The 12,279-nt window shown below is 33.6% G+C and overlaps 1 protein-coding gene across 14 annotated transcripts in view; it reads left to right on the forward strand.

The window, feature by feature from the left end:
• Positions 1–1,225, forward strand: part of CDH10 (cadherin 10) — an 88,665-nt gene extending 87,440 nt beyond the window's left edge. For all 14 annotated transcript variants that reach the window (XM_015854461.3, XM_032442477.2, XM_085537820.1 and 11 more), the window contains one exon: positions 141–1,225. In XM_015854461.3, the coding sequence (XP_015709947.2) occupies positions 141–634 (494 nt within the window). In that variant the 3' untranslated portion in view covers positions 635–1,225. The remainder of the gene's footprint in view (positions 1–140) is intronic.
• The last annotated feature ends 11,054 nt before the right edge of the window (positions 1,226–12,279 follow it).

A 12,279-nucleotide genomic window follows, 5' to 3' on the forward strand; every position in this document is an offset into this window, starting at 1 on the left:
AGTGATATAGACAGTGATGTTTATCCACTTATCAGGTAGAAAAGAACTGGTGAAATGTAGCAGTAATAAAGTTGTTGTATCTGATGGAATTCCTACTAAAAATTGTTCAATCCTTACCCATTCTTTCCTCTTCCTTAAAGTTATAGTGGTGCTATTTGCTGCTCTGAAGAGGCAACGAAAGAAAGAGCCTTTGATCCTGTCTAAAGAGGATATCAGAGACAACATTGTGAGTTATAATGATGAAGGCGGTGGAGAGGAAGATACCCAAGCCTTTGATATTGGCACACTGAGGAATCCTGCAGCTATCGAAGATAAGAAGCTTCGACGAGACATTATCCCTGAAACATTATTTGTACCACGGAGGACTCCTTCAGCACCGGATAACACAGATGTCCGAGATTTCATTAACCAAAGGCTAAAAGAGCATGATACTGATCCTTCTGCACCACCATATGACTCGCTAGCAACCTATGCCTATGAAGGAAATGATTCAATAGCTGAATCCTTGAGCTCCTTAGAGTCGGGTACTACTGAAGGAGACCAAAACTATGATTACCTCCGAGAATGGGGCCCTCGGTTTAATAAGCTTGCTGAAATGTATGGTGGAGGAGAAAGTGACAAAGACACTTCTTAAACTACAGTAGTCTACTTTTTTGGTTCCTTTGAGCGGAAGTAATTTTACAGACACCTTCTGCACTCAACAGTATTTAACATTCAGGAAAATTTTCCTGCCACTCAGCACAATGATTTCCTTTAGAATTTGTTTTCAATTTGTCCATTTATGTCATTCATTCTTTCTAGTAGGATGCCACTTGGAACACATACAGTATTTTATTTAATCACCTTCCAAGAGCCAAAGCTATGGAAATTCAGTGTTGTCCATTTTAGTAATTAAAAATACCTTACCTTCAGAAATTTGAACAGGGTGATAATCCCTTAAGTAACCTCATGTACAAGCCGCTTCTGTTAGGTACATGTCCTTCCCTTACAAGTGCAGCTTTTAAGAAGGCAAAGAAGAAAAACCCCAGTATGTTCTGTTCTGTACATTTAAAACTGAAACAAAATGTACACGTGGTGTTAATAAGTGTAATATGCAGCTGGTTTAAAAAAAAAAAAAAAAAAAAAAAAAGTTTGTGCAGCTTCATTTCATCAAATTCTATCTGCCAACGTTTTATATTTATATTTTTGTATTTATTTTTAAGAAATAAACCAGTTTTTACAACTATGTTGATGCTTGCTTACCTTTTCTGGCCATCAGTTCCTGTCTTGAAGAAAGCACAGCCAAGCATCAATGATTCTGGGCTGCTGTCAGCTGCATGCTTGTAGTGCAGCCAGAAGTGCATAAGCTCATGGTGAGAGGATCAAGTCATAGACCTATTTCCTTGATCAAAATGTTACTTTCAACAGTTGTCATGTTTAAGAAAAGCTTTATTTTTGAACTAAGTTAATGATATCATATGTGGAAAGATGAAGTTCTATTTTGTCTTAAATTACACAATTCTAAAAACATGTTGATAAAATTACACATCAGAGGAAATAATTCATTTTGAAAATTTGGATTATTGGGATTATTGGTTCTAATCCTTCATTCTGGATCATAATTAGATCAATAGAGGTGACCTGAAATTGCATTGAAGAACATGTAAAAAGATGATAAAGCAACCATTGTTATACACCAACTCTCTCCCCTAAGACAAATCACTTGATGACAAAACACTGCATTCTACTGTAGCTATCTGAGGGTAATCTCCTTTAAAGCTACCAGGCTGAAGAATGACAAAGTGTCAGTAAAACCAGCACAAACTCCCACTGAATCTATTCAGTTTTCTAATGGCTTGGAAAACTCTAGTAAAAAGAAAACCAAGCAATTAGCCAACCATACCAGAAAACACACTCTAGCTATTGTAAAAATTAGGCATTCCAAGATGTTTTAAGATATCTTTTCTTCCCCCAGATTACACAAATCTATTCACCGAACAAGTAGTTAGGGATCTATAAACATTTCTGAAATTAGATAATTTCAGAGGAAAAGCAGGAAGTCATAGGGTCTACATTTACCTTTTTATTGTGAAAGAAACACATCTGAAGGACAATCTCTCCTTTTCTATCTCCCTTAACTTCTTACTGGCATAAAATCAACAAATATTGAAAATACATTAGTCCTTTGTAAAGCGCATTGCTGCATTCTTATTATACCAGATATTTCTTCTTCTAAATTGAGAGATTAAATGCAGTGAAGTTGAAAGCTGAATACAGTGCCATTATACAAGCCACTTTTGTGCAATGAAGAATGAATTTTTATTGACTTGGTATCATTAAATTATTTGATCCATTAAGAAATTTTGAAGATTATGGATTTCTCTTCATTTCAATAAAAAAAAATACCTTCATTTTTATATCCTTTAAAAGAAAAATAATTCTTACAATATTAAGAAATAGCTTAGATATTTAGATATTATAAAGTTCTTTTGGAAGCGTGAAAGGCCATAGAAGGAGATGATTTTTATTATGACTATTTAGTGAAATTGGTCCAATTTTTTCTCCCTTCCTAGCCCTCATTTGTTCTTTAACATCATGTACTAGTAAAAATAAATAAATAAATAAATAATAAAAATTCATTGATTCAATACATTCATAGCCAAAAAACTCCTCCAATACTATTTTCTCTCTGCAACAGTATTAAATTCAGATCAATGCCACCCGACATAATTAACTGAGTATATACGAGTACGAGATAAAATAGGCTATAATACAGCTGTTTGTTGTCTCTTGCTAAAAACAGATTTTGGATAAATAAGAAGGTTCTGTTATTTTGGTTTGCGTTATACAATAATTCTTTCTGAATGTTGGGTTTTTGTCTATGGCTGTCTTTGAGCAGGTAATTTTATAATCGTTTAGCAGAATTTGAGTAGTACTTAAAGTTTAATCCCATATTCCCTATTAAATAAAATAGTAGTGTAGCTTGTAGAAGCATATACAAAATATAAGTACATGACTAAAATATATAAATGTAAAGAGTATAAATGAAAATACGATGGTGGCGCCAAAGGCAATGCCTCCTATTTTATTATTTTGGCCCATAGTGTCGAATGTGGATGTTGGTGGTATAGCAGTAGATGTGAAACCTTTCCTCCAATATTCTGTAATATTTTACTGCCATGTGACAGATGGCAGCAGAGGGACAGTCTGATAAAATGGCATCTGACATGGAAGTGTGCATGAAGCAAATGTGCATAACTGAATTTCTCCATGCAGAAAACATGGCATCCATTGACATTCATGGATGTTTACTGAATGCTTATGGAGACCAAAAAGTGGATGTGAGCATTTTAGCAATTGTGTCAGTGTTGTGAAAGAGAAGCAGCATTCCAGATGGCCATGCACAGCTGAAACACTGCAAAATGAAGAGCAACTCAATCAGCTCACATATACAAATTGGCTAATATTGGTGACTATGTTAAAAATTAGTGTTTTGTAGCTGCAAATTTCCTCTATCAAATAGTGTCACTATGCATTTTGTTGTACTTTCCATCAAAATAAATAGGAGGCATTACTTTCAGGGTGACCTATGAGTCTTTTACCACCTGCTAAATCCTTAGAATTATCTTTCTCAGCACATTTTTGTAAAAGGAAAAAAATCAATTTCAGCACTACATGCAGATATTTATTGTGTTATTGTACAAATACTAGCGCCTCGTGAAAGTAGCCTTAGGAACGTGCAGTCATCCTTGAAGATATAACATAAGTAAAATAATCAGGAAGTTGTAATGCAATGTCAGAATTAAATTATTGTTGGAAGTGGATCATCAGCTCAGTACGGCCTTTTGCACTCAGGCAAAGAATAGTCCACAAAATATCTTCCAGATTTCTACATGCTACAAATGAGTCATAGCAGCTTAGTTAAATTTAAGGTGCTAGCTAGAGTAAGAGATCAAAACCATGTATGCTTTGAAATGGAAAGGGAGAAGAAAGGAAAAGGATTCAAAGACACCGTCCCAGTGACTTTCTTATGCACTTAAATGATGAAAAATTAGAAACTCCCAAATTACTCAAAGAATTAGAGGAAATTTAAAACAGAATATCTCTCTACCAAGCAGCACCTTCTAAGCCTAGCCACAGGGAAGTATCTGAAAAACAATAAAACGTAACTACAATATTATAAGCAGTAATCTAGTATCCTTTTGTCCAAATTAGTTTTGCATACATTCATTTGATGAAAATACTTCAAAGCCAGACAGAACAAAACAAAACAAACAAACAAACAACAACAACAACAAAAATAGAAATAATGCATTTCAGAAGGAGCCTGCGAATTACTCACATGATAGATGTTTAAAAATTCAGAAACATTGAAATTATAATGGCCACTGGTTCCTAAGTAAGCAGATGGTTCTTAGAGTCTATTCAAACAAATATTAAATTATTAATTAAAATAGAATTATTAGAAAGAAGAGGCGTACAAGATCTTATATTAACAAACTAATATGAGAAAAATAATAGCAAAAATCATATTTTGTAGGGCCTTCAGGGAAAGTGTTGATGTCAAGAACTGTCAAAAATAAAACGAATACTGAGTAAACCACCCCAAACAAACAACACTTAAACCAACAGAATCCTCATGCTCTACATAATCGGGTAACTGTATTCATCGGTTGCCAACCCTGGAAGTTCAGATATTTTTAGTTGTTCACCATCATGAGGTGTAACATCTCCAACACTGGTACCTACATATCATGCAAAAATATTCACAGTGCTGGGGAGGGGGGAGGGGAAGTTTTGTTATGGATCAAATTATTTATCAATAATACCACTATCTCTCAGCTGTCTACTCCTCATTCCTCCCAATCACTACCCAGAATGACACCATTGCCCAGAAATCAAATTTTCCAACAATAATTTTTGAATGTATGTTTATGCTGCCTATTACACAAAGACACAAGAAAAATAATCATGTGTTACATTGTTATCTATCAAGCAACTTCTAAGTCATTTTAACTTGAGTAACTACATAAATATCTGTTAAGGGCTACATAGTTACTAACTGTGCTAAACAAAATTAGTGGAGACTGTCAAATCAATCATTGCTCCACGTACTTTTCAGACTAGTTTGCATTTATTGTAACAGTTGACAAATTATTTATGTGCTCTTCTGTATTTCTCCAACATTTGGGAAGAAAAGTAACTAAATATTTTCTCTTGCCCCATTATTCACTTCTATGAAGAAAAATCAATGAACATTTTTAGAAAGCTTGTTAGCAACATACATGTAATAACAGCACATCAACAAAAGAGTTTAGGCTTCCTTCCTTTTCCCCAAATCAGTAAGTTACAGATGTGATTACAAAAGTTACTAAGAGCTTTCCACAACTTCATTACTTTATCATAACCCATTCACAGCAAGATGAGCTAAAACAATTTCACATATTCATAAAAATGTTATCTATTGTGTTCAATATAATGCAAACAGTAAACATAAGGAGATAAAAGAAAAGAAGATATATGTATATGACTTTTTTCCCCCTCAGAAATGCCATGGGCTTTTCTATAATGTCTACAGCTTTATAGAGGAATAGTCATTCTCTCATCCAGTATATTTGAACTGGCGGAAAAATCACTTTCCACTTAATTGAAGATGTAAAAAAATAACAACATCAAAATCTTTATTTGCAGTAAAGCAGATCTTTCTTTTTTTCCCCCCTTATTATTATTATGTTTTCTCTTCTTTACAGTTAACCTTGGTTGCATACTAAAGGAATATTATAGAATCTTAGAATCATTAAAGTTGTAAAAGGAAAATAAGATAATCTACCCCTCATCCCATCAAGGCAGGAAATCACAATGAAAGCTTTTAAAGTAATGCTTTAGTAGTTCACTGTCACAGGTGTAACACTGGTATTTACATGGCATGTAAACTTAAGGAGAAGCACAAATTTCTCTTTAACAAACAAATAAACTTTTTTTTTTTTTCTTTTTTTTTTTTCCCCTCTCCTCCAAGGTCAGTTAAGCACATCTTGCCTTTTAACACAAGTTGATCAGGAATATGAATTTCCTAAGAAATTTTAAAGACTTTGTTTTCTTTGTTTGGATCAAAGTCTATCCAACACATTGAAGAATATTATAGTAAATTTATCTGCCATAAACAGCAGATTATTTAGCAGTAGAAAGGGATGAAACTTGCTGATGAAAACTTTATTATTGGAAGGAAACTTGTCTATCTTTTCCAAATTATCCATGTTTGGAAGTTTTGTTTTGCTTACTACACTTTATTGATGCATTCAAAGCAGAATAGAAAACAACAACAACAACAGCCTGCTTTATTTTGAATGTCAATATTGTCTGTATGGCAACTATGCATGTGTGTCTTTGCATAGACATACATATACATGTACACAAAATATCAGCATGACATGGAAAACATATTTCATTCATATAAACAAGAACCAATTTTGGAAATGTCACAGTAACCTTTGTAAACGATACTTCCAGCAGAGAAACTTTAGAGCTTCTATGCATAATTATGCCAAAAATGCATAAACCTTTCCATGTCATCATCTCAAAACTGTGACCTGAGAAGTCTTGGTATAAATGAGGCTGAGAGTAAAGGAAGTGGAAAGAAATAATAGATTTTTAAGAAAGCATGAAGGTTGTCTTCTGGCTTTTAGTTACAGGATCTGAAAAAAAAAATAATATATATATATATATATAAAAAAAAAAAGTTGCAAAAAAGAACTCCATTGTTGTTAAGAGCTGAATCTCTCTGGCCTTCTTCCATAGCAGGCCACCACAGTGACAAGAGAGAGAGAGAGAGAAAGAAAGAAACCTACTCCCTTACTGCAAATTTCCCAATACACAAAGTATTTTCATAACTCCTATATTGTCACTTACATTAGTTCGTGCTGCTCTGTTTTCCTCAATTATGCTTTGGATAGGCTTGCTTTGGGAATGATTCAAGGCTCCTACATAATGACTTTTTTTGGCAGAGATTTACCTACTTTTATATGGAAATTGGCAGTTTGGATTACACATGTTCTAACAAAAAATACATTCTTACAAGGCAAGTAGTATTATACCTCTACTACAGAGTCTAAAATAAAAATAAAATAAGTACTGGCAATCATTACTCATATAGTTCAGAATTACTGAGTTCCACATTTGTGAAAAGTCATTCATGATGTGTAAAACCATCGATCCTCAAGACTGACAATCTAGAGGTATGTATCTCAACATTGTCTCGTTTTAAGTGTTATTTTTTAACTTCACAACTGTAAATTGGAGACTTAAAATAAAGACTACCAACAACAACAACAACAAATACAATCAAACAAAAAATCCACAGCATTAGGCCATGGGGATTTTTCTGACTAAACTTGTTGTGAGACACTCTCCTTTTATAGTGATGGGCACCATAGGAATGACTGGAAAAAACAATACTTGATAGCCTGTTGTAAGCAGAATAGAGCAAATGAAATGATGTTTATTGGTCAAGGATAATAGTTACCTATGAAGTGCAATCTGGCTATTCTTGACATTCAGTAATGCAGAAACCTGGAAAAAAACAAAAACAAAATCAAAATTAATTTCAAATTTTATTAAGTCTAGATTGCTTCACTGTTCCCTGTCTAGCAGAAATTTCTCTACTTATCCTAAAAAGACAGAAGCTTCTACCAAACTGTCTAAGGAAATTTCCAAATGCTTATCTGATATGTATCAGGAATATAATAGCAATTTAAAGCTTTTCAAAAAATCAAAAAGAAAACTTATGTGAGTCAGTGCCATAACACATTCTGATGCTTCAGCCAAATGATTTTCAGCCAATACTTTTTTTTTTTTTTTTAAAAAAAAAAAAAAAAAAAAGCTTTTATTTATGTAAACAAATATTTACAAAGAATTTGATACCATTAGCTCTAAACATTCCTAAATTACTGACTAGGAAAGATTAACTGAAAACACATCTGTTCTTATTTTCTCTCTTGTACAGAGGTTTGTAGTAGCACACAGGCTGGGGATTAGGGCTGGCAACTGACCCCAGCAGTTCCTCCCTGACAGCCCTTTCTCAACACAATGTGCCCTCTCTTCTCACAGAAGAAACCCCTGCAGCTTCTCTTACAAGCACCTGGGAATATTCATCTGGTTTTCAACTCTCACTTCAAATGTAGACGTGTTTTCATTCTCTTTTTAGTTTTATTTCAATTCTGGATAGATAATTGGCTTTTCCAAGTGCATCTGACATGTCCTATCATAAAGAGTCATCTTCCTGGATTTTCTTCCAGCTGGGCACAGAAATTTAAGCCCTGTCATTGTCCCAGTCATTTAGTGCTTCCTTTGTTTTAAGAGTCCTGGTGGAGAAGTCCCGGTGGAAAAAGAGAGTGAGGAAGGCTATCACAAAAGGCAGTCTGAATACAAGTTTCATATCCAGCGTTATGTAGCAAGATGTTGAACTGGAGAATGTCTTTTTGATTTTTAGTGTTAATTAAGTTATTCTCATTGAGCTAAGTAGGGCAAAACACTGAATTCTAGGGATATGCACCTCAGAATTCACTATAGTCTCTTCTGGAGGCCTATCACTTACTCTCAAATGGGATTTGATCATCATTATGTGACAGAATTGAAATACACTCTGGGGTTAGTTAGTAAAACTCTGACTGTGTGATTGTGATTTGATTCACAGGCATATCTTGAGTAATACTATAAAACTTCCCTGTATTTATCTTAACTATCAAAATAATATCAAATTCTAAAGTGAAACTACTTGGATAGAAGTAGTTTAACCTTCTACATTTGGTTTAGGACATAACATTATTCTTGCAGATAAAAGACACCCTTGTAAACTCGAAAGAGTGTATTTTAGTTAAGAGGCCAAGCAAGACTCAGATTATCTGCTTTCAAGGTTAGAGTCTGTAGAACTCCAACACTATAAAGCTGATCATTCATTACTATAAGAGGCTAGTGCTTTCATCATCAAGCAAAGCTTGTGTTACAAAACAGTAAGTATGCCTTAATACAGTTAACTAGAATGGCAGTAAGCTTTGTTGAAAACACCATGAACAGATTTGAGAGTACCTTTTCAAACGTATAATTAGAAAAGAAAGTCTTTCTCAAAGTTTGTTAAGAAGAAAAAATAATAATCTACAAAGCTAACAAGACTTTACACAGTTTTTATAGCAAAGCTTCATCTCTGTAGTTATTTATCACTAAAAATTTCTATGATTACATCCATTAATTTAATTAATATAACTAAAAGCAATATTAATCAACATTTGTAAGTACATACTGCCTGTGTAAACTTACTGAAAATAACTCCTCTCAGTCAGTGTCAGCTATTTATAAAATTCAAAGCCATTTAATGCACAAATAATATTACATAACCTATTAAGGGGAAAGCAATTCATTTTTAAAAGGAAAAGGTCAGGCAGGAGAGGGAAACACTCCAGTTTTTGCCTAGCACCTAAACAGTATAAAAGGAATGAACACCAATTCATAAAACAGTTGGATAAATTCAATCTTATTTATAAAATTACAGAAGCTGAACAATAAGTTCCACTGATTGTTGAGCTGTGTAAGCATAAGACAAAATATTAAAATAATATAACAACTGAATATTACTGAATTGCTTTTGAAAATGGCAGGTACTTTTTCTATCATCGGTAAGGTTTTTTTTCTCCCGTCAGCAATGGATACACATCAAACAGTTGAGAGGTTCAGTTCAGTTTTGACAAAGCATAGAAGTCAAATGATGACATTCATAACTTACTTCAAAGTTTTTAGGCTCTAGAACCTCTTGGTACCGTGAAATTCCACTGTTGATGTTAAATAAAGTAGAACCCTAGGCCCAGCAATGGAATTTTATTTACTGTAAGGTAATGTTTATGTAATTTCAACAGCATCCAATATGAATTAAGCAAAATCAACTTCTTCATGGTATCTGAGTTTTCCATCACTTTCACAGTTAGAATGAGTTTTGTCATACACCATTCAGAACACAGAGAAAACAGGCAAAGATAAAACACATAAATAAATAAGAACTTCTGTGGAGATGTTTTTGATGGAGAAGGGCCATGATCTGCTGCAGCTGCAGTTGATCAACCCAGTATACCAAGAGGCTACTTGAACCAACCCTGACAGGAGTTAATGACAAAGTCTGGCAACAACCAATCCAAACTGGACATGATGCTGAGAGGAGCCAATCAGGGCTCAGCTGTGTTTGTTCAGCACTAAAGGAAAGTTCTCCTTTCTGTAAAGGCAGGGGTTTTTCTTTCCTTTTGTTCCACATAATAATGCTGAAAGACAGATATAACTATGTTAGTGGCAGTCCATTATTTTGTCCACCTAGCTGTAGATGCTTTGGGAGCTTTCTCCCTGTCCATTCCCCCTGATTGTCATTGCTGGCAGTGACAAACTTCCTATTACAATTTAATGTATTTGAGAAACAAGTATGTACAAGGTAAAAATCGACTTGTTTATTCATTCTAAAACTCTCCCGTTCCCTCACCATTCCCTCATTTGTTCCTCAGTGAGAAAAAACTGTTACAGAGCTTTAATAAAGAGCAGGAAAGAGATAAGAAAATCAAAAAAGACAGTGGAACTTCAGTGTCTGTACTGATTCATTAAAACAACCAGAAAAAATGCAGCTTGTTTTCACTTATTAGTCTCCAAAAAACTATTTAAGATTGACAACTACCTGTATCTCTTTCTGGAATTTCTATGACTGAAGATCTCCAATAGCTCTGACTGACACTGTTATTTTTCAGCAAAGACATTACAATTAACATTTCATAATGCCTTTGAATATCAGACATATACATGTTCATAAAACATTGCATTAAATGATTTCAATATATCTGATTATAGATTGGTGTTAACATCCAGAAAGATGGTAAAAATTGTATAAGCGTGGTCCATTTTGTGATCTTCTTTGTTAAGTGCTTTTCCTAAAAGGTATACATTTTGAAACTAACACCAAGGCCACGAAAGGAGATTCAAGCATATCTGTCTGCAATACATTCTATTCACCAAAAAAGTTCTGACTTTAAGCCCTGTATTTCTTATGCCTATGGAAGACATATCTTTCCTGAATATGCAAAGATCGGCATATATCAGTCAGATTTTCTTGAATATGCACAAATAAAAAGTTGGGACACTAAATTTAAAAGCTACCAATGATGATCTATTGCTTTCTTGTTAATTCTTGAAGAAAAAACAATTGTTTATTTTTACAACATGCAAAAAGTGGAAGGAGGTTAAATGTTAAGTAGTATGACATTGCCAAGAACTTGTCTCAAACTAAAATCTTGACTCTTAACTGCACACAATAAGAAAAGAAATTCTAAAAAGTATCCAGGAATCCAATAAGGGACTAGCATATGTCATGACATTTACAGTGTACTGGAATATCAATTTTTTCTTATTAAAGTACAGCTAGTTCAAATTTCAGCATATCATTAGAAGTATTAATTTTATAAAGACAAAGTTGCTTACTAAAAATTTTGTATAGCTTTTTTTGCCTGCACAAGCCATACAGTCATATGACTAAGAGAGCTAAGAGAGGTGTATGAAATAGCACAGGAACTTTGAACTAGAGCATTTCACTTTTCTTTTCTAGACAAAATAATTTTAAAAATATAAAATTAACCATCTTGAACAGTGGGTGATCTTGTTGTCCTTCCCTCAGACTATGAACACTTTTTTCATTGTTTTCTTCCTCACTTCTTTTGAGAAGGAGGAGTGAAATAGTGTCATGGTGGAGTTCAGCTGCTCATCAGGGTGAAACCAGCAACCTAATCACAACTTCTTACTTAAGTACTGTTTTCAGGTGGGATAAAAGAGCAAAGAAAATGTTTATTAGTTTGGCTTATTCAGAGACAATTATTATACTTTTTTCTTAGCTTAGTAAGTTCTTGCTTTGGAATAGCAGATTAAGACATAATGACTTATAGACTTCTAGACTTTTTTTTTATAGTTGATGGGGCAACTATTAAACCAAGCAAGGAAGTAAAATCACAGTATAGTCTATATTTGGAAATCAAGACACTTTTTAAATGGTCTCCAAATCCTCATCCTCTGATTTGTGGATCTGTTCTCCCACCTCCCAAACAATATTATTATTATTAATATTAATTAATGAATGAATTAATTTATGATTGGACTATGGTATTTTCAGTCTATCAAACTGCTTTGAACTTAATATTTTGGTCACAGTCACATAATGAGAGCATTAATTCCTTCCACATGAATTATTAGATTGCTGGTACCATAGTTTTTTCATCTGTATTATTATTAGCC

The sequence above is a fragment of the Coturnix japonica genome, chromosome 2 (genome assembly GCF_054131305.1).
Source record: "Coturnix japonica strain WE chromosome 2, WE-NBRP24, whole genome shotgun sequence".
Lineage (NCBI taxonomy): Eukaryota > Metazoa > Chordata > Aves > Galliformes > Phasianidae > Coturnix > Coturnix japonica.